Genomic DNA, 23,339 nt, shown 5'->3' with positions numbered 1-23,339 from the left:
TGGAGTAGTTTTGGCAGTTGAAGTACGTCTTGTCACATCCTGTGTGCTGCAGTGTGGCGATCAGGAACGGTGATTTCGAGTTATTTTCTCCGAAACAAAAGATTATTATCAAGACGTGTGAAGGTAACTAAAGGTCAGGAATTAAGGCACGCTTTGGAAAGGAAAGAGAATGGATAAAGCCTCGCTTGACAAGATCTGCCTGAAAGGTTTGTGGGAAAACATTTGGTTATTATTGCGGGTGTCGTGTTTAATTTGGCAGGATTCTGCGTGAGTTTGATCGTAGCGTTAGTGTGACTCTTTAAGCGTGGAATTCTTCCGTCTCTTAACACGTGATTTTGGTGTTTTGATACCTAGTGCGGTCGAAGGAACGGTCTAACAACGTAGAGTTCAGTTTATATTCCTTACCTTGCCCGCGGCTCCCCACCACAACTTTACGTAGGGAACTAAACACAGCCGGCAGGTTATATTGAACTATATTGTTTGAGTATTCGTTCGGGTGTCCGTGTAGTAAAAAATGTGTCACATTAGTGCTTCATTCAAAGCTTTTCCGAAGGCTTATCTTTAAGCTCATTTTAAACTTTGCTTGCTAGAAATGCTACTGCGAAAATTGACTCCGCAGAGACTCGTCGGCGCTTTCAGGTCCTTCTCTCTGATTGAACTAACGATAAGAACAATCATGCACATATTTTTTTCCACTTTATATTCTCTTCTCTGTTTGAAAAATTAAACTCATTTATTACAATCTTATGATGTTTTTGAAGCAGGCGGAAATTTCAATTTTGCAGTCGTATTCAACGGAAGGTGGTGCTATTGTTTGCCCAAACGTTCGTTTGAATTTAGAAAATTATATTAGCCATACAGATGTAAGCTGCCTTAGACACAGCTAATTAATGAATCACGCAATTCTATAAGATTCTCAGCGTCTGGTTTCATCTTTAATTCTCACTGATGTATTTCCAGAGTATAAAGCTTTGTGAAGTGCAGACAAAGCCTTAATTACGTTTGCAGATAGTAGTTCGTTATCACGTCGGAATCACGCCTTCTAACGGAAGATGGCCCATTCGGGAATTCTAACATTTCCTTTCTCGTTTAGCTGTATATCAAGGAAACCAAATGTTGAAGGATCCAATAGCATTGGTTAACCAAACCTTGCGATTAAATACTCAATGCGTTGTATATTTATAAAACTACGCATTTTTTTTTATGTCACAACGTTCGCTGTTGTAAACAAATCTAGTCTTCATGTTAGCCGGTTCGAAGCCATTGGTATCAAAACGGATTTCTTTCCTTGTTTATGAGTCAAAATCGAGATTTTTCGGCTATTATATCGAGGTTATCATGTGATTTTAAACATTGTGGTTTTATGCTTGATTACTTTACGAAGAGATTTGATATGCTGGCGTTTTTTATGTAAATTTTACTGTAGTATTGCTGCAAAATCATTCCACCTTCTGAGAAGGTGCACTTTGTCTTTTGTGATGTTAGCAAGGGTGTCGTGCAGAGATGCATACTAAAGTACTGCGCACGTTGAGACACTTGAATAGATCGACGGAAAAACACCTTGTGAGGTAGAGTTCGTTATTTTTTCTTGTTCTCCTTTTTTATGTAAATGTTTTCATGAGTGTTTTCCGCGATGCTTATTTTAAGTTGATTTAGTTGGCAATTCGTGAAAACCTCTTTTTAAGAATTATCTCATGTCGGTAAAAGTTCAACTCTTATGACAAATATCATCTGTATGAATTGTTAAAGCAGCGTCATGCGATTCTTATAAGTAAGAAGGAACATGTTGCTTCTTTTAGCTCTTACTAGAGGAATGAAGAAATTATTCCAGAAGTTAATCCACCCTGTAATAGGATAAGGCAAACAGGGCTACAACCGCTCGGCGCTAAGTTTACAAAACATTTAGCTCATACAGGAAATTTTCCGCTGGGGCGGTATTTCATTATTTTTTTTACAGAAGAGGTAATTGTTCTATGATTTATATTAGGTGAGTTGTCGGCCGTGAGAAATGCTTCCTAAATTGATAAGTAGCTAGGGTCTACTGGATCCATGGATATAAAGTATGCATTGCTCATTTGTTAATGCAAACAGGCAAGACTTTACATGTAGATGTAAATACAAGGGGATTATGAGAACGTAGACAATGAGAAAATGAGGGCACTTATATTCATGAATATGTCTATGAGAGACATAAAGATGATATATGCACACAATTTGTGGTAGTTAGTGTGCCTGTTAGACTTTCAGTATCTGGTAGTGCTCAGAGGCTTTGAACTTCTTTCATAAACCATCTTTTATGTTTAAAGGACATAGTTTATTTTGCAAATATTGTTGAAGCAACTGAGTAAATAAAGTGATCAAATCTTTTGAGAGCCATGTTAATGGTATTTCTTGTTAAGACCTTGATTTCTTGGTGAAGTATTTTAAGATGTGTTTACTATGGTAAAGGTCTGTTGCCAATTTAAACCATGCCATGTCACTATACACATGGAAAGAAAATGATATCATTTTTCACAAACTTTACTCTTTCATTCTTAGCAGCCGTTTTTAATTTTGTTCAGGAAGTTGAGCAAACAACAAAGGGCAAACAGATGTTTCTTCCCACCAAATTAAGAAAAATCCCGAAGAATCTTTGTTTTAAGTCATCTGCACAAACTAAATGCATTAGGTTTTGGTAATTTAATTTGTAAACAATCTTACTGGTTTGATCCAGCAGCATAGTAATTTAAGTCAGTCTGATAACCTTGAACTTGTGTATTTGCTTACGTATATCCATTGTAAGTGCCAATCTGGTTAGGAACATTACCATGCTTTTTTCCTAGAAAACTAGACATGAAACATAGAGCACTGTAGTTGCTAATGGCGCAAATCTTGCAAAACATAGGTTGGATTTAGAGAAGGTTGTTTTGCTGAAACCTCTGAATCTTTACACTTAGGTAACATCTAAAAATACTGAATAATCTTCTTGAAAAATTCATTTGTCCAGCTTAAATCAGTCGGTTTATTGAAGAAATTCGTTGCTGCTTGGTAAATCCATTTAGTCAAAGCATTTACTTAAAAGAGTGCTTGTTGAAACCATGTCCAAATGAGGTCATAACTACAGAACTTGAATTGGTCTCAGAATATGGAGATGCCATTCTTCAGGTATGTATATGTATGAGGAAATGCCCTTCCTCAAAGTTAAATTACTCTTACACTTCCCTGTTGGAAAGTTGTGGATATCTCACAGAAAACTTAATTTATATGCCTAATAGTACCTATGGATTGGTTTTATTTACAAGCTCAATAATAGCACTGACACTTTCTTACAACTGATGGCAGAGATACCTTTTTTTAATGCCCATGTAATGGTGTGACATTATAGCAATTTACCCCAAATTAAAGGTCATAGAGGGACAAACAAGGAGTTACAGTATATAAACTGATCTCAGAGAGGAAATTTTTGTGAGCATCAAGATTCTAAGGTGACAAAAGGCTTCGCATACCTTGCAGGTTCAAATCTTATTATTGTATATTTATCATGATGAAGCGGATTATATCCAAGAATTTCTTCTCAAAAATCGCTGGTGATGACTTTTTTGCTTTGAAATCTCAAGAGGAATTCTTGTTAGTAGTAAAATTGCCTGTTCAAGAGGACTGAACATAAGTGAATTTGTGTGACAAAATGAAAAAATGACAACAATAATAATCATGTTTTGCAGCTTGATGATGATTCAAGTATGTGTTCTACTCTTGATTTATGGAAATGGTTTAAATTAATTGGATGTCCCTATAATCAAATGGTATGTACCATGGGGTGATAATTTTTATGCATTTTTGGTATGTCTGTGGGTTTTGTTATCACTTCAGATAATATTCAGGAAGTGCTCTGTTTGAAATCCATTTTTGTGCTCAACACATAGTTGAATTGGTAACATTTCAGTCCATTTCAGGTCATATTGGGTGTATTTAAATTAAAGTTAAACCACAAGGGCTTATCTTTTAATGTTTGGTTTGAAGTGGAAATTGTCTTAAATTGTCTACTAGCTGTTAAGTACAACTTTATTGCGTCGAGAAATCATGACAGACTGACGTTGAAAAGGAGCTGTTATGGGACAGTCAAGAACAAAACAAAGAATGCTTGAAATATTACAGATTTCTTTAGACATTGGTACTAAGTGAGATCACTGTAACTGGAGCTACAGTATGCACAGTATGTATTTTGTCGAAATGTGGAACATCAGAATAATTTTTCAGTAATACGAAAAATTCATTTGTCTATTACAATTTATTGAGTTGAAATTCAGTAATTTGTTGGTATAGTTATTAACTATACCTTTGTGTGGTGTCTGATATCCAAAACTAAGTCAACTACTCATGCTAAACAAGAATCTCATCTCCTTATCAATTAGTGTATTTCTTGTCCAGTAAATTTCTTAATGATCCTTTTGCAATAAACAGTGTAAGGCCATGATCTCTGTTTGGACCCAATTTTCCATGTACAGTAACAGTGTAACTTATATCCTTTTTATCTTTGTGCAAATTGAAAGACTTACTCATTTTGTTTCAAATTTGTATTTATACATGAAGATATTGAGTATTCATGTCATGCATATAATGAAGCAATTACACTATATTTTTATTATGTAAATGACATTTTGTGAATTCCTTTAGTTGACTGTGGCTGTTTGTTTAATGAAGCATTTATGGCAGTATTTAGTTTCAAATGTTGACAGACAAAACTTGTTTGCAGTTGCAGTGAGCTTTACCCCCAACTTGGTTTCTAAGACAGATTTTGTGTAAGCTTTGGTTTGAAGTTATTTGCTTTGTTTGGTAAGAAAAAACTTAGAGAACTCCTGTTGTTGTATGTGGTCTAGTAGTTGCAATTATTATCTAAACTTGTGAGATAATGTTTTGCCTGTAATTAATTTCACTGCCCCAGTAGAGATCGTGACTATAGAACTGTGTTGAAACTGGTCATCTTTGTGTGTTTCACAACTTTCTATTGTGTTTCCCTTGAAGGATTTTGATCAAGTGTGTATTTTAGGACATGTGTTTGGCATTTTTCAAATTGTACAAGGAAAGCATGTTTGAATACTAAGCATATTTGTTGGTTGGATGTTTTGTCCCATTATTCATAGACAAATACACTGTCTATTACATTTTTGTGAGAGGCTTCAATATTTCCTCACATCTACATATATTTTCATCAGATGAAACTTGGTAACTTTTTTGTACATGCTGTTGACTTGAAGTTAATCTATTCACTTCATAGTAGTGGTTTTGTAAGCTAATTCTCAGAAGTTCCAGAACATTCAAAGCAATTATGACTTTGGTTGGATCCTTATCACATGTTGAAAACAAGTTTTGGTTTTCTACTGATGGTAGTGATTAACAATTTCCTTTTTTAAACTATCATTTAAATGTGGATTCATAACAACTTACATGTAAGTGTTATGCTTCAAATTTCAATGGCTCTCATGAGTAATTTGTTTCTTGATATCACAAAGTCTGTCTGCTGGATGTAACCCTTGTGAAGTTTGTCATTGAAAACACACTCCCTGTGTCTTTGCTAGAAGTCAGGTTTTTCTTACTGAGATTTTTATCACTGAACCCATTATTTATCTTTAACAAGTGATTAAACTTACAGTGATTAAATTGTGATCAGGATTAGAACTCAGACAGTAGAAAGAAAATTATTATGTAAGGTCAGGTGCTGGGTTAAAAAACTTCATTATCAAAACTATTGAAGCCATTTCTGATCAAGATTTAAACACATTTTGATGTCAAGCTAGCATTGATGATCCTGTAGCATTTCCACCAACAGAAATTTCTCGTCTTTATTTCAGGTCTCGGCTTGAAAAACCTCAAGCTTTTGTGACACCATTATGGGAATGAGGCGAAGTTTTTGACATGAGTGGCAAAGAAAAGACAGGAGTAGTTCACCGACCTAATCGTGGAAGAAGTGCACCTGATAGCAAAAGTAAAACAGACTCTGGGTGTTTCCTGGATGATGAGATTGAAAGAAATGGCAGTAGTGACAGCTCGCATGGGTCCATAAGCTCCTCACCAGTGAAGGAAAAAGCTTCAAAAAAGTGTAAAGCAGCAAATAAAGAAAGTCAAGCAGATACTGGTACTACATTGGTGGCATCTTCTGCGTCAACTGCTACTGAAGAAAATTGTGCAAATAGTCATGTTGCTGGCAAGGAAAATGCCATGAATGGAGAGGTAATCACAAATGGGGAAAATGGAACTGTAGTTACAGATAGTGTGGATGGAGTTTCTGATGTTCTTGAGAAAACCAGACGAGCCAGTGATTTTTACTGCCTTTACTATGGTGAGTCTCCAGAGGGTACATTGACAACAAACGATGCCATTAAATTGAGAGGGAAACCACCTGTTCCTCCCAAGCCTAAGATAAGACGTGGCAGTGCCCCCCCTTCAAGTTTTAATCACATTGATAGAGTTCTTACCGAAAATAAAGAAGTCACCAAGCGTTTCTCCTATAATGAAAGCCAAAGTGTGTACAAAGCTGTCAATGGAGAGCATGAGGAGAGCCAGGAATGTGCAAAGAGAAACTCTGTTGAAACACGTGTTCTCTTTTTTGAAGCATTTGCTAAAGATGGAGCAATTGAAAACACAGTTTTTAAAAATGTACAGACTACAAATGTCAAAGACTCACCTTGTGCTCTTGGAAGCAAAGATTTTACGTCAGAAAGTTGCTGTGATTCACACCTAGTTCTTAATTGTCAAGACCAAGCTGAAAATATTGCCCCATTAGCAGACTGTGAGACATTTTCCTTGGAAAGTGACAATGATGATTGTGAATCTTTTAATGTACATCAGGGAGCTGTACATTCACCACAGCAGTTTGTGCCTCTAGTTGAAGAAGAAGAATTTGCTATTGATGGGAGCAGTTTTTTCCAGTCTTCGGTGAATTCTTCTTTTGTCCATGAAAAATTTCATGACAATAGCATTGAGAATGAAAAAACAAGGCTTGAATGTGTCAGTGAAGATGAAAAAGTTGACATTCAAGGACAGTTTGTACCTGATGTAGATCATAATGGTGACAATGTTGCTGTTCATGAAATTGACCATTCCTTCTCAACAACAGCAGCCTCAGTACCTGAACGGAATGTTATGGAAAGTTTAAAATTTCCAGCAAGGGGAAGTGATCTTTTAAGAACCACAGTATCTGGCAATGATATTCAATTCAGTGACAATATTTGGTCCTTGCATGATTTTGTGCAGATTGAACAACTCGGAGCAGGCCCAGGTGGAAAGCTACAAAATCCACGTGTGAATGAACTCAAACATGAATTGTTGATTCGTTCAAGGTCTTGTGACCAGAAGAAAGCGCAAAGACGCCCAGGGTCAATTGCTGGTTTCCCAAACTGGAAAGAAGGTGATACTACTTCAGAGTTGAAAAGGAGATCGTGGTCATTTAGTGAGCCAAGTCCTGTTGATGTTGACTCTCCTTTTGTGCGCAAAATTTACCAAGTTCCTGCACCCAAACTGACTAGGTCATCATGGTGTTCAGAGAGTGGTCTTTCCTCCCCATTTGTTGGCACTGTTCGGCAACCATTGCAGAGCCCTTCAACTGGAAGAAAAGTTTCCCACAGAAAATTTGGGGAGGCTGATCGCCGCACAGTAAGTGCGTCAAACCTGGAGTATTCAGGTTACACCTCTGATGACAGCAGTGTTCATTCTGAACCTTTATTTCAGCCATTGAGGCATCAACCACATGGTCTTCATAATGGCCACATTCCCAAAAGTATGTCACTTGATTCCAGCATTTGTCTCACAGACAATGAAAGCTCCTCTTTCCCTAAGATACAACGAAGGAGAGCAAGACATTCCTTAGGGAGTCGTGATCCTATTAATGCGCTGAAGAGACAATCTATTGAGTTTGCCACTGATGAACAGCCACCTTTATTTCGACCTGTTAGTCCTGCTCAGGTGTCACACTCAGAGACCCTGCGACGGGCTTCATCTTACACAAGCTCTTCAAGTGATTCAGAAGTTGAGAAAATCTTCAAGCTGCCAAACTTCCCAACACAGAGTTACCAACATCACACTAATGGTACTATTCATGATGGCTTGGTCAAAGCAGTGACTCGACGTAAAGTCAGTGCAATGGAGGCTCTGTTTGGCCCTCAGTCTTCACGAAATGGACATAGCTCAGATTCTGAGGTGTCTAGAAGAAAAACTCTTTCCGAGAGGTTTTCGGAAGTTTCACAAGCACCAATATCAGAAGGGGCATTTATCTCTGGGCAATTTCAGAACGAAGAACTTGAAGGAATAGTTTGTGAAAATGAACCAAAGGATGGTGGAGAACCAGGACTTGAGTTTGATGATACAGATTACAGTGAGTTTTATACTCGATGCGAAGACAAAGACAGCTTAATTTCAGCTGAAGCACTGAGCATAAAAAAGCTCTTACAGTCTCCACAGACAGTGTCACCTGATCCTGAAATTGAATCTGTGGTGATGTCTATTACTGAGAGGAAGTCATCAAAGTCAACTTTAGAGGACAAGGAACCTCATGAGATTCAGACTGGATTATTTAAAAATAACACAGCTTGTGTTGATGAAACCGTTCCTGAGCATGAAACAGCTGAACAATTCTTCAGAAGACATAGGGGTACTCAAACACCACCTCCAGCTGTGTTCAAAGCTTTGAATCCACCACCTTCAGTTGCAACACAAACTTCTCTGGTGAACTTTCAACAAGAGCTACCTTCCTTGCTGTTACAAGAACTAGAGTTGCAGATCAAGACACCAACAATAAAGAGAGCATCTCCCACACTATCAGCGTCACAGGAACAGAATTTGTCATTGCTGGACCAATTCCAGCCAGTTGCATCATCTTCTGCTTATGTCAATGACACAGACATGCTAGCCCCACCTCAGGAGAGTGATAAGGCTGTGTCTGTGGAAGAGCTTCTACAGATCCTAGCTGGTATGCAAGTGGGTACCCCAAAGGAGACAGTACCTCGCAGACCTGTTTCTGTACAGAGGTATAGCTGCCCATCTCCTCAAAATGACAATAAATGTGAAAGACTCAACAAAGCTCCAAAGAGTCTACCAAGCAGCTGGCAGCATTTAAGTCGGCCCGCTGGCAAACAGAATGACAATAATGGCTTCAAAAAGCCCAGTCATGTTCCACCGAGGTCTTCTAAGAGCTACGACTGCTTGAGGCGTGGCCATTCTGCTAGAGAGAGGCGTACCAATGTGATAGAAGCAAAGACTCTGAGACGTTCTGAAAGCAGTGAAAATATCCATAAAAGCCTCAGAGAATGGAGACTAAGAGCACAGGTTTTTGAAGAGGAGGTGGAGTGTCAGGATAACAGGGAAGATAAACTCAAGAAACTGAAATGCAAGGAAGAAAAAGTTTTGAGAGTTTCTTTTGAGGGTAGTGAATCAACAGATAGCATAGAAACACAAAGCAAGTTGACTAACACTCACAGCCTGAAAAGGCCACGGAAGGACAGAGCTTTTTCACATAAGGATAAAAATCAAGCTGATAATGAAGGCTTTGATGCAAAACAAAGTCTTTCAGCTCCAGATACAAAGCAGGACACGGCCACTGCTAAGGAGGCTGAACGCGGGGACAATGATTTAAAAGAATCAGCTAGTATCCATGGAGAAAACTCAGGAATTTTAGAATTAACTACACCAGCTGAGGGCTTCCAGAATAGAACTCGAGCAACACTGTGCCATGAAGTAGCTAGTCCTGAAGGTATTGACGTGTTCATTGACTACAGAAAAAAGCATGGAATGCACATTACAAGTACACCAAAACCTCTGCCAAACCGTGTACAAAAAGAGGAGGGGGTTGGTAAAATAATTTTCGATGATCTTGATGATGCACAACCAGAAAAACCAGTGATCACCTCCACAAAGGAGGACAAGCATGCCATTAGTGATGTGGAATCTCAAGGAGATGCTTCATCATCATCGTATTCATCAGATGATGATCGCTTTGGAGAATTTGGTGGCAGCACAGAAACAGTGGTCTTTGTAGACACAGAACCTTGCCCAGAGATATCATTGGTGGGAACTGATCTAGAGACTCTTGATCTAAATCTTGGTGGTCCAAATGACAAACTTTTATCCGTGAGTGATAATGATGACAAGAAGGATGAGACTCACCTAGATGCTCTCCTAGGAGAAGTGCGTAGATCTCTGAATTTGGAATTTGTGGACTCTGATATCCTGGATAAAGCAATTGACAGGTTTAAGAAGCGTGTTTCCCCAAGCTCCCAAAACAAGGTAAGGGTAACAAGACTTTATTTTTTCTTTATCTGTGTACATGTATCTATTTGTTTATTTATTATTTTTCAATTTTTTTCTTACATTGTGTAATATCAGGTTATCCATGCATACCTGAGAACCAGTAATCAAAGCTACCCAGATTTATTTTATGTTAAATAATTGTGATTTAGTGGTCTAGCTTAGCAATTAAACTGTGTTCAAGTATCCTTAATCAGGAAATGTGCGAGCATTATTTAAGTGTTTTAATGGCAACCAAATCTGTAGGAGAGTGGCTTGAGATGGGACCACATTTCCTACCAAAGTTTTACAGCTGTATGGCATTTCTGGGTTTAAGGGTGCATTTGAGACCTTGAGTTGTGCATCACCACGTGTAGTATGTTTCAGGAGAAGTATGTATTTGTACCTATGAGTGAAAGTTTTGCCAAGTTAGGTTTTATTTTCAAATGAATCATTTTGGTGAAGGTTCTAAGGATGTGGTAACTTTCCTTAAATAGGCTTTATTTATTTAGAGATCAGGTTTTAAACTAGGGTGTGATAGAGATTCTTGCAGCTTTTTGTAAGGCTGGTTTGATTTCTCAGTAGGAAAAAAAAACACTTTGTTGTCTTTGAAAATAGATACACACTCAGGATGTCTATTGTCCTTCAGTGTATGTTAAATATTCCTGCATTTCACGAGTAAATCACAATAGATGGCAGATTTACATTGGGAAAATTAGTTTAACCCTTTCACTCCTAAGATCTTATTAGTAATTCTCCCAACTTTCTGCAATACAATTGTTGTGATTTTAGTTTGAAGAATTTGGCATTGAAATCAACTCAACTTATAATCCCAGAATAGATGTTTTTCTCTATTCTTACCACTTGTCTGCTTGATACTGTATTGATATTCTAGGGATAAATTCTGTTTTGGTCACTTAATCTGCCTCTAGTCTAAATAGATGTGTTTATTAACCTTAAAATCCTTGATGGTTTGTGCTTATTTTTCTGTCCTTAAAATATTCATTTTAATTTGATAGTTTATCTTGGATTTGATAAGCAGATTTATTTTTACAGTCACGCAAAACAAGCCACTTAGCGTATTAATAACTGAACACATTAGTTACCTCTGTGATGCATTTTTGACTAGTAATTTCAATGTATTTAAGGCTAAGTCTAAATTGTGCTTCTTGTTTAATTGTAATATCTGTAAAGTTTCATTTTCTAAAAGCTACCAGATTGTTGCAATATGATCTTGTGTTTCCAAGTTTTCATTAAGGTATATTAAGTACTTGTCAATCAGGTAACGACATCGGACCTGCATGTCAGAAACATCTGAAAAATGTCATATTCAGGAAGCTGTCTCTAATTCTAGTGAGAAGCTGCAGGTAAAATATCTGGTTAGAAACTGGACATTTTCTGTTTGGTGTATTCCGACCCTCAGCTTCGAATACATTCAGGTATTGCTTGGAACCTGTTTTATGTTATTTTAAGCTCGACCTTATCCTATGTTTTTTAAAGAAAGTCATCCTTTCTAGACAAGTATCTTGAATTTGAACTGTTTTGTTTGTTTGTCAAACTTTTTACATCTAAACGTTTTTCTTTTCATTTACACTTAAACAAATGATTGGGAAACCCTGAGGTATGTTCGCGTGATTTCTTCGGATTTCTTCATTTCCCTTTGGGAGATTGTTTCTGTACCAAAAACGAATGGTTTTTCAAGCTTTATAAACTCAGCCACCGACAGCCTCATTTAATTAATTATTCTGGTCCATCTCAAACTTTCAGTCCCGAATCAGGTTTTTTGTTGTTAAAGTAGGAAGTAACTGTTAGGTATGCCTGTTGGGTATGCCTTTCTATAACGCTTCAGTTTAATCTTATAAAGAATTACTGACAACACATTAAGTGGTCGTACTTACAATTTGTAAGACAACGTTCAGAGAACTTCTGATACGGAATTAGGACGTACGCAAATTTAACTTACCAGGGAATTGATAACCAGACAATTTCACAGCTTGAAGTCTGGTCTGTAGTTCTAATTGATTCCCAGATTTCCATTTATTGCTCATGACAATTTTGACCTTACGTGTTGATCTTGTTTCGTTACTTAAATGAAATACAAGTGCTTTCTGCTTGGGAAGACCTTTGTCTAATTACTTAATGACTGGTGAATTTGCGATGTTAAATGTCTTAGGCAAATTGGATGTAGTGTTTTCATTTCGTTCTTTTATCCAATGGTGAAACTTTGCTGATGAGAATTGAATTAAGTTTAGGTGAATTTCAAGCAAATTAATGAATAGGAGAGTTTGATGGTGCTGACAGGTCATTTCAAATCAGAAAATGACAAACTTTGTTAAGTCACTTCTTTCCAAAACAAATTTTCAACAGATTAGATGGCTTCATGTGCAATACGGACTCAGGCTTTCTATTTGTTTGATTGCATGAGTTGCCTTCTAAAAGATAAAAGAATTGGCAAAGGCCAGATTTAATCCACTCTGACCTTGTGATTTCTGTCGGTACTGATACTTTATCCTTAATTTGTAGCTAATTAAGGGTTAAGGAGTCAGAGTATTTGACACTCTGTGAGCTCTTTTCAGAGACTACCAGAGACAAAGAAATCTGTTGCTCAAAGCTATCGTTCTTGCATCTTACTGTTCGGCATTTATTCACTGAAAGCAGTTCTCACTTGGAGCTAAGGTAATATTATGAGATTAAAACCAGAGTCTCAGCCAAATCATCTTTGTATTTACCTATTGATTTTCTGTCGCACACGATTAAGTAGTTATGCGTCTATTAGCAGCTCTGTTGAGCTTAAGGATGTCTTAACTCTTTTTTTAGCTAAATCCAATTTTGGCTACATTATACTCCTCATGTGACAATTTAAAAAAAAATTACTTGGCGAACTGACGATGTTTCATTTGTGTTGATTGATCTCAGAAGTCATTATGCAATATACATGTATATACCCAGTGCTTTCTTTGAGTGTCGGTTTTCACACAGAGAAACAGTTATTCTTTGTTGACAACGCTTGACCTCATGCTAGAATAACTCATTGACTCTAGTAGTTATTAAATTTTTTGAGGGTTTCTTGCACTAGTTAGTGTGGCTATTGTGTAAGTACGGGTTTGCATCAACTTCTCAAACTTCGTAACGTGATCGACCCTCACTTTATCCAGAAAGTGGTGGGTGTAATTTTGTATCTTAACGTAACAATAAATTCTCCTGACTAATTTTCAAATAAATGAAAAGTAGCCAGGAGGGAGAGTTGGGGGTTTGGGAAAACGCCCGAGCAGGAAATATTATTTAAATTCAATTTAACAAATGTAACACCGCTAATTAGATCGGAACACCAGAAAGATCAAACTGCATTCTAAATGGATAACTGACCAAAGCATAATTTCATAATTTTAACAAGCAGTAAGCCTTAACTTGGTCCATAGCCAGTCTAAACTCATGCTGGTGGATAATCAACACTAATTCTTGGCATGACCGTTGGATTTCACCATGCATTCTGTAACGAATGTTCTTGATGAAATTTTTAAGTCTTGAATTAGTTTCTAAATGTAGATTATGCTTGTTGGATTGTAAATTGTAAGCTTCACGGGTCGAAGGACCATCACATGCTAAATGGCGTGTTCATTTGTTATCATCTGTGTTCTTTTTGTAGGCTCTGTCCGGAGGTCTAAGCATGGAAGCCTATGTCGCCCTACATCAGGCTGATGAACTGCAAGGAATAATCAGCGAAATCAAGGTTGGTCAGGACACTTGAATGTATTACTTGAAATTTTGATCATGACCTGTACACTGTTCTGTTTTCTAATTCGGCTGGGAAAGCGTTATTCTGTTAATTAATTTTCTTTCCTTGTACTAATTAAAAATTCCCATAGCGGCACTTTCTAAGAGAGATGAGAGTTATTAAAATAAATAGGCGATAATCTCAAACAGGTGTGCGTGTTTGAGTTGGCTGTATGTCACATTTTTGTATTCATGAATAAGTCAAGGAAATTTTATTTTATACGTGACTTGTTGTAAATAGTGCAGTGTCCCTCTACTGTGCTCTAGATTTTATTTCCGATCCTGATATCACTTGTAGGTTTATTTTGTTGGTTATCTTCCTTTTCTCGAAGGTTTTTTCCTTGCCTTTACTGGGTTTTCTCCCTCTGCAAGAACTAACATTTCTAAATGACAGTTTACTTAGTATTAGCTCCGAAGACGATCCGCTTCATGGATGTCCATAGTTGAATTTATATCAATTTCATAATAAGCTTCTTTTAGTGAACGAAACAAAGATTTCACTGTTCATAACATTTGCATGGTATTAGCAGGATTGCTTTGTCAGAGAATGTTTGCAGTTCCCTGTCTCTGTAACTAGTCTTGTGTCAAAAGTCTTGACAATAATAATATTGCAAATAGTAAAGAGTACATGATCTTGCAAGAATTTTTTGTCCTCTGTCATTTATTTGTAGGGAGAGCTCAAACTACTTCATGATGAAAATGATATGTTACGTGAACAAGTCGTTAGTTTGGCAAATCAACAGACTTCCGGAGAAGCGACTGAGAACAGCAGCACTGAGTCATCTGAGAGACTGGAGAACATCTGCCGACTGTACAGACCCAGGCAAGGTAAAATGATCACAAAGAGCTCTAGCCGGTTATGTATCTTCAAATCCGATAGATTTATAGATTAAGTCACAGCTCAGAGGATTCTAGAAATTTTAAATTAGTGCAGAGACAACCACGATTACTTTAAGTTATGTTCAAAAAGATGCTTTTTGGGAAACTCAAGTTACATGGCCATGAACTCCTGAAGTCATTTGTGAATAACGCTTTTTCGATGAGCCACTGAATTTCCAGCATTATGAAATGTTCAGTAGTTGTTATAGTTGATTTTCTTATTGAGTCGGTTAACTGTGTAATGCTTAATCATCTGTAACCTCTGAAACAGGAAACACACTGAAAGTAAATATGTTGGTACTCTATAAGTAGAAGGATACAATGGCAGTAATGTAAACTGTTTGCATCCCCGCCCTACCTTCCAAAAAAAAACACATTATGAAGGGGCTCCTTACCAATGCCTTTTTTTCTGATGGAAGGGGGCGGCTTTACACAGGCTGATAAAAATTATGATCAAAAATTGTGATCAAAATGTTTTATCTAGTTGATACAGATGACGAGGAACCAGTTGAAATAGATGTGTGTCTCAGAGGATTTTCTGCTGTCCCTCTTGGTCATGTTTCCTTCAAGGTGCATATTTATTGTCAGTTATACTCAATGAACTAACCACGAATTTTTTAAAATTTTTATTTTTCTCTTTTGCAACAAAATAGTTCATGGCTAGTTCTTTTTCGGTTCAGTTTCGTTTGATATAATGTTCTATTTTACATACAAAGAAAAAGGACATCCACTTGGGAACTGTGACAGTAAACGGAGCAGACTGGAACGGAGTGATGGAAGCTGCTAAGAAAACCTTTGTGGTAAGTGGTAGTGAGCACAGTTAGGCTACAGCTGCCAGGAACTATTTTGCCATATACTGATCAAATTTTGTTCAGTTTGTAATTATATATATGAAGTGAGAATCAATTCATACCTATCTTCCACAGGTCATTTTTATTCAATTTTCAAATTCAGCTGACAACTGGTATTCTCCCCAAACCTCTTCTACCTTCGCCGCAAAGAAATTTTATTTCTGGGTCATTTCGATGTTTGTCGCTCCACTAGGTTTAACTCCTTTTTCATTTGATAAAGATACAAAAAGAGCGTTGAAGCAAATTTATCTCTAGAAAAAAGGAAACAGAAAACAAGGAAAATAGATCGAAGTGCCATTTTAAGATGTCAACGTCACTGATCACACCTCAGTGAGGTAGTGATACATTTGCTCGTCGAGTCACTGTAGTAACTAGTTTTTATGCTCCGTGTATCCAACTAGTTTCGCTAATGTGACAATCTAATATGCAATTTATGTTGTTAGATACGAATATAATGAGTATCTCTTTGCTTGCAGGATCACATGAAGAAAATCGACCCAGAGGACTACTTGTGTCTCGGAGCCCACAGCATCCAAGGTGTTCAAACAGGAGTTGTTGTCTGGAGTCCAGGTATCATAACAACTCTTTCTCTATTGTCTAAATTCTTACAGCCAGTGAACAGCTCCTTCTGCCTCACAAATTCCTACAGTAGTTTTCCCGATAGTCAACAACTGATGTCCCAGGTTTCTCTTAGTGCTACTATGTGTTTACCTGGGAGGGGGGGCCGGACGGGGAAATACTGGGCTCGAGTTCAAGACAACATAACTTATACCTTATTCCTATCAAAGCTTATACATGTTTTACAACTGTTTCGCTAAATACGGTTTAAAATTGTTTTCTTCTTAGAAGCCGTTTAAAGTAATGTTTGTTGACTTCCAATTTAGCACTTAAAAATACTGACAAGCTAGTGACTCCTTGACAGCTAAGGAAAATTTAGTTTATCAGTTTTCTGTTGCTGATTTTTATTCCGTTAAGCCTGATTTAACTAAACGTGTTTCGCAAGTGTGATTGGGGTATTAGTGAATAAGCATGATTTTATATGACCGCCTCTGTTTGTTCCTTCTTTCTTGCTTCTTGTCTTTCGCCATGCCTCGCTCAGGGCCGTACGTCTCTTTACGGCGCCGCTCGCACTATCGCGTAAGGTGTAAATTTTCAATATAAGCTCTTTCGGGACGTCACAGTTCATATGGTGATAGTTAATGGCAACCAACGACAAAAAGAGTGCGCGATTGGCCGTTCGGTCAATTCTTTATAGTGATTAAGGAAAATTATATGATTTTTTTTTAGGTTCTCAGCGGAGAAGGTCTCCTCGAGTAGAGTTGTCAAACAAAAGCAGTCCATGTGTTATCCAGCTCAAAGGCAAGTAGTTGTATTATTTCCTGTCTTAATTTTACAGGTGGGTTCTTTGCCTGTGATCCTGCTGGAAATCCATGGTTTTTTTTCCCAAACTCTTAACTCTACGGAACGTTTGATATCAGTGATCGGTATGTACCGCATAGGTAAAAAGTGCTTTTCTTGCGCGCTGATTGGCTATTTCGGAAGTGATTAGCGAGTAATGTTCACTTTCGAGGAGCTTAAGAGATAAAATTGCGCGTCAAGAGTTAATTTCCTACCATGTTTTGGTATGTTAACAGAAATAAACTAATTTTTTGGCGTCTGTTTGGTGTGTACGAAAGCGAATATTCTCGACAATGTAAATGTCCGCCATTATTTACCTCCACGTCTCTGAATAGTTGCTGAATATAAAAACAGAATCTTCTTTGTTGATATTAATTTCAGTCTTGAGTTGTTGCTAATCTCCTTGTTATTCACTGCTCTGCCTACAGATGGAAGCCAGTTCTCTTGTGATTCTCTTGTTTATGACACTCTGCTTCCGAAAGAGATCATGGAGGTGAGATTTAGGGAGCTGTCACTGTTACCATTATAATTCATTTTACTCTTTAACCCCCAAGAGTGACTGGCATCTAATTTCTCCTTACAAGATCACCCCTGAATAAAACATTAGGGTCATGAGAATAAAGGAAATGATCAACAACTAAAGAAGCTCTTGATTGATTAACAAATTCTCCTTTTCAGAACCTTAAGAAATGTGTAAAGGAAGTATGGAGAATATGCATACTGATGTTAGGGTGTAAAGGGCTAACTCCCAAGATCTGATTGGTAATTCTCTCCGCTAGCTGAGAGGCTGGGGTTAGATCAAGATAACAACTTTTACTTAATAAGTTGTAGTATTCTCATTACCAGTTGGCTGGAGGATGTATGGATATTATAGGGAGAAGTTACATTTTGATCACTTTTGAGATTTAAGGAGTAATGGTGATCTTACTATGTGGTGTCAATATGCAACTTCTGTTTGATGGAAAGTTCTTTGATTTTCACAGAATTATGTAGAGCAGCTACTGGAACACAGATGTATAGTCCTGTGTGGACAACAAGGGCTAGGAAAATCATACTTGGCTTCCAAATTGGCTGAACATGTCGTTCAAAGGCAAGTGAATGTTCTTAAAAACCTGCAAACGCTGTTATCTATTGGCTTACACAATATTTTTTTTTGTACGAGGTCTCTATCATGTAAAGAACATGAATTTGTTTTCGCCTGAATGAATCATTTTAACTCGACTAGTGAACAAGCAGTGATGAACTCGTACATTCGTACATGTTGATGCATGGAGAGTGATGACGGAGAGGGGGGGGGGTGCACGGAGAGTGATGACGGGGGGAGGGGGTTGATTTTATTTCCGTGAGAGTTTTTGACAAGGTTTTATTCACCTTATGCAGGATTGGATGGAAGACATCCCCCGCTGTAGTTACCTTCAATGTCACCCAGACAACTCGAAGGGTAAGCAGACCTGATTTTTTTCTTTCTTTCTTTTTATCCTCTTTCTGGATTTCTTGGAATTCTTGAATTTTCTTTATTCTCATTCCGCCATTCTATTTAATTTTTTTTAAGTGATTTATCTAACCTATTTTAATGCGAGGAGATGATTTTACTTATGTTACTAGCCAGCGTTCAACTTATTACTGTGTCTTTCTAGGAATTAAAACAAGGGCTTGCCCCTCTGATGGAGGTCGACATCTCCGGGTATGTTCTGTTCCTGGTAATCCAAATTTATCAATAGTCAGTAAGCTGAGGGTCTATGTGTATGGTCGGCGTTACTCTGGTGATTTATTTAGTTGAATAACAATTTAACAAAGTTAACCGCCGTGAGCTTAACGGGCGCTCCGATTCATTGGTCATTTTTGAAAGTGCAGGCTACATAGACCGTCCCAATTTCGTTTCAGCTAACTTGCTTTATATGAATTTTTGATGTTTCTGAAGACGATAAAGTTAGACTCCACTATTGCAAGAAAAAACTTCATTTACTTGGAATTTTTGCGAGATATTGCAGGGATTTCCTTTTTCGACACTCGTCTTGACGGAAAACTTTAATTGTTATCTTTTTAACAGTTCTAATGTGGACAAGCCAGCTGTCATAATACTGGATCAGTTAAATTGCTTGGCTTCCCTGGCTGATGTTTTGGACTTCTCACAGCTCGAGAAAAACAGCAATTGGTAAGTAGTATTATGGGACATGTACTGCCAGAAACCCCTTGGTCATGGTTTGCCATGATCAATCCTTTTCCCTCTCTGAGTCCGAAGAGCGAACTAAAAAAAAAAACAAACAATATGAGCGAAAAAAAAAGACTTGCGCCGACAATTTGTTTGACGCCAATTTCTATCGATCTTTCTATCGTTGAGACATGTTTTGTTGTGGTGATTTTCACTTTATAATTTTGTGATCCTGATTATGTCATGTTCGTTGCAGTCCTTACATAATTGGTGTTCGAGACAAAAGCAGAAAAGGACCTTTCTCTTCAAAAGAGCTGAGTCTGTGTCATTACTTTAGGTGGGTGTAGCTGAGTATGGTTGACGAAACCATTTGGTTAGTCGGCTGCCATTGAGGAAGACTGGCAATTTTTTTGACATTCTGCTAGTGTTTGTCTATCTGTCAGTGTCTATCAGTCTGCTAGTGTTTTTTTATCTGTCAGTGTCTATCAGTCTGCTAGTGTTTTTCTATCAGTCAGTGGCTGTCGTTCTCAACTGTTTCCCTGTCCAGTTTTCGTTCTTTCTAGTAAACTGACCTGTAAGTGTCTACTGCTACATGTCAGGTGGCTACGAGTGTCGGTAAATGACAGACAGTACAGCGGTGTTCTAAGCAGATTCTTGAGGCGTAAACTCAGTTGGAGTGAGTTGGAAACCAAGTAAGTGCCCCTACACTTATTTTCTGGCCGAACTCTACAGTCACTTGACAATTTGTACTGATCCGTTATGTTCTTCTTTTGGTCAGTGTTGAAGGTGACGATCTGTTAGAATTATTTGATTGGCTGTCCAAAGTGTGGTACCATCTGAATGAAATTGTGGAAGACTTTTGTGATTCTGACGCTACATTAGGTATTTACTCCTGACTTTGTAAGAATTTCTTCTTATGTAAATCAGCATATTTCGGGAGTATGTGTGGAGGCAATCTCAGGTTTTAGTCTTTCGTTCCGAATAAATTTCCTAAAGATATCTCTTTTTCCAGGTCCCTCGTTGTTTTACTCGTGTCCAATGGACTTTAAAGTTGCAGAGGGTTGGTTCGTTAATGTGTGGAACTATAATGTGATCCCATATCTACATCAGACTCTTCGGAGTGGAAGGAAGGTATTTCAAGATGTTTCTTTCCTGTACGACTTTTGTTGTTATTTCTAGTCACTCAGCAGCCATCTTTGAGTTTCGTTGCGTAGCACGCTCCCATCTCTCCCGGGACGTTTGTGTGGGTTTGAGATTATAACTACATTAAGTTCCCAATAAATTATGACAGGGGTTAGAAATTTTTTTGTAAAGAAATTCCACAAACATGGATGCCCATGATCAGGAAAGCCGTATAACAACGGATCGCTGAGAAATTTTCGAAATGAATCAATCAAAACAACTGAAAACCATCCACTCAAAGCGGAGCATGACCCTTTACAGGTTGCACGCAGAGTCCACCCCATCGCCTGAAGAAGTGGCTATCCTGAGACAAGCGATTAAACCTCATTACTAGTGTACTCAGTAACATGAGTAACCACAACCTTAAATACGAGATGATACTTAAATATTTTGCCTTGATTGACAGATCTTTGATAGATGTGTCAGTTGGGAGGACCCAACGAAGTGGGTGGTTCTTAGATACCCATGGAATAAGGACCATAGCAGGGTCTTTCACACGCTTCGTAAACTACGCCAAGTAGATGTGGTCCTCAATAGGAACCAACTTGGTTCAGATAATGGTGAGGCTAACGTTTTTAACGTTTTTGAAGCACATAGTTTCCTCTTTGTTCGACGCTGTCGGTTATGTTTGTTGTTTGCGATCTAAGATTTTGATGAAGGACAGAGTGACTTTAATAGCTCAGACTGGTTTTTTTCTCGGCAACATCGCAACCGGACGTCTTAAGTAATCGTACCCCTCCATAACCTTTAAATAAGTGCCCGCTTTTTAATGTGGTAAAAAAATTATCTCCGAGTATTTATCGAGGCTTATCGTTTCGAAGAGCTTGTAAACATGCCAAAAGGGCAAAATAGCAAGTAGACAAAACAAAACTGAGCTAATGAAAAAAAAAGAACAGAAAGTAGAGAAAAACAGGATCAAGAAGCAAAGTAAACGGAACAGAGAGCTTCCTCTTTATCCGAGTATTAAATCTATTTTTCGTCATTAGACAGGTTGAACTTTCCAGAGAAATTACGGGCTCGATTTTAAGTAACTGGATTATTTTAATTTCTCAGTTACTTTTGCTGAGTGCATCGAAGACAATGAGAAAATTCTTCGCGCCCATTCCAGTGTGTCAAAAAGAGTTTGCACTGTTGTTCAGGAAAAAATTCCGAAGGTAACGTCGTGTTCATATTTAAGAGCTCGCAATCTCCCATCAAATGCATTGCAAATCACAGCACGGCAATGTTTAAAATTCAAAACATCACAGCTGCAGAAGCAACATTTTATAACATTATTGCTTAAGTTAAAAAAGCTCTTTTAGCCGCAACATCCACCATTTTAAAAGCTTGCAGGTCCACATGGCTATCTGTCTTTCATTTAAGCCTTTAATCGCGGATTATATGTGTAAGCTTGTTAAGACGCTAAGTAAAATTTCTTGCAGATTACCGCCTTTAACTGATGAAAATAATGGTAGCTAAGATGACAATTAAAAACACTCTTTCCCTGTTTCTTGCAGGGAGAACTTAAAACAAAGCGAAGAACCGCTGAACGGAGAGGTAGTCACGGAGAAGATAACGATAGAGAATCTTCTTATTCAGAATCTGACAGCTATATGGAAACTAGCATTTGAGACAAAAGAAATTCCATGCATTGTTTACTTACGACGTTATCGCTTTGGTCCCTTTTGTATCAAACCGACGACACCTTTGTCATAAGACTTGAACATTTCCCTTTGGCCAACAAGTTTCTCAGAATTGCTTTTAACTACCAAGCGTACACAGACAACTTGGGATACGTAAGTTGTCCAAGACAGTAGTCGCTAGTCGCTTTGGATTCTTGCGATCCTTGGGGTATTTATTCTTTTTTGGTTAAATGATACCCCCTCCCTCTCTCCCTCCTCTCCCTCCCCCCCCCCCAATAAAACCTGTGTGTGGTTTTTTATATTAGATCAAAAAAAAGTTTCAGAAAATCAAACTGACTATTTTATTACGCATATACGAAAAAACGTGCTATTTTATAAATAACCTGTTAATAGGATAGTTAAACAACATTTAACTGAACAAACCATATAACTTATGTAAACCAGTTTTAAGATTTTTGCACACTTTTACCGAAGAAGAGTTTGTAATCGTCATTAATTTTAGATGTGATTTTTCCAAGGTATTCATTTTGCCAATTCTGAATGTTAATCGGTTATCTTAGTTAACGCAAGGTCTTGTAAAAAGTAAGCAACAAGCCATTTGGAAAATTGACAATTTTGGTCATTTAAACACCAATTCGTATAATAACCTTACCATTTATGCATGTTACAAAATGTTACTTTGTAAACCGCCAGGTGGAAAGTATTTTTGAATTTACCAAGGTTAACTTTGTCCTGTAATTCAAGCATCTTCATCACGCATTTCATATGCTAACATGGAACTGTATACTTCACCGTTTTAATCCTTTTAACCCTAAGAGTGACCAGCATCTAGTTTCTCCTTACGGTATTGATGCTGAATCGTTCCATTAAGGTCATGAGAATAAAGGAAGTGATTGACAACCTAATAAGCTTTGATTGTTGAACGAATTCTCCTTGTCAGTACTAAAATGAAATGTATAGAGAAGAGTATGGAAAATATCATTACTTCGGTTAGGGTGGACAGGGTTAAAGAATTCAGCAGTGGCGAATCCATGAAGTTTCTTTTTGTTCACTTACTTCGCTGAGATACAATAAGGAGAAGCGTTTCCTGTGGAGGTAAGAAAAGGCGAGAAAAGACCCTCGAACAAGTACAATTTCTAACTTAGAAATCCACCCTCACGGGACTTCGACTTTGCGATCCAAACTCGGGGGCCACAGTAGTGGGACACGTTTGCCCTCTAGCTTCTG

At 37.7% G+C, this 23,339-nt stretch overlaps 1 protein-coding gene across 6 annotated transcripts; it reads left to right on the top strand.

Annotated features, from left to right (window-relative positions):
- LOC131778495 (uncharacterized) lies at positions 1-23,012 on the top strand. 6 transcript variants are annotated; one of them, XM_059094904.2, is made up of 21 exons: positions 2-206; positions 3,702-3,782; positions 5,829-10,254; positions 13,901-13,984; positions 14,700-14,856; positions 15,392-15,477; positions 15,624-15,707; positions 16,235-16,328; positions 17,046-17,117; positions 17,585-17,649; positions 18,140-18,246; positions 18,537-18,597; positions 18,794-18,840; positions 19,207-19,311; positions 19,565-19,645; positions 19,908-20,000; positions 20,087-20,190; positions 20,321-20,439; positions 20,897-21,050; positions 21,544-21,644; positions 21,987-23,012. In XM_059094904.2, the coding sequence occupies exons 3-21, from the start codon at positions 5,893-5,895 to the stop codon at positions 22,098-22,100; spliced, it is 6,090 nt and encodes a 2,029-aa protein (XP_058950887.2). In that variant the 5' UTR covers positions 2-206; positions 3,702-3,782; positions 5,829-5,892; the 3' UTR covers positions 22,101-23,012. The 6 variants fall into 6 exon arrangements, with proteins under 6 accessions (XP_058950892.2, XP_058950887.2, XP_058950886.2 ...); XM_059094903.2 differs by lacking the exon at positions 3,702-3,782; XM_059094905.2 differs by lacking the exons at positions 2-206; positions 3,702-3,782 and adding an exon at positions 988-1,568.
- Positions 23,013-23,339: the final 327 nt, after the last annotated feature.

This window comes from Pocillopora verrucosa, chromosome 1, assembly GCF_036669915.1.
Source record: "Pocillopora verrucosa isolate sample1 chromosome 1, ASM3666991v2, whole genome shotgun sequence".
Lineage (NCBI taxonomy): Eukaryota > Metazoa > Cnidaria > Anthozoa > Scleractinia > Pocilloporidae > Pocillopora > Pocillopora verrucosa.
Note: the sequence above shows the minus strand (reverse complement) of the source record. Positions and strands in the feature narration are given on the sequence as shown.

Excerpts from the sequence above, each read along its gene's own strand:
- LOC131778495 (XM_059094903.2), top strand. The coding sequence starts at position 5,893 with ATGAGTGGCAAAGAAAAGACAGGAGTAGTTCACCGACCTAATCGTGGA. Across the intron at positions 13,985-14,699 it reads GAATAATCAGCGAAATCAAG|GGAGAGCTCAAACTACTTCA; the intron begins GTTGGTCAGGAC and ends ATTTATTTGTAG. Across the intron at positions 14,857-15,391 it reads ACTGTACAGACCCAGGCAAG|TTGATACAGATGACGAGGAA; the intron begins GTAAAATGATCA and ends TGTTTTATCTAG.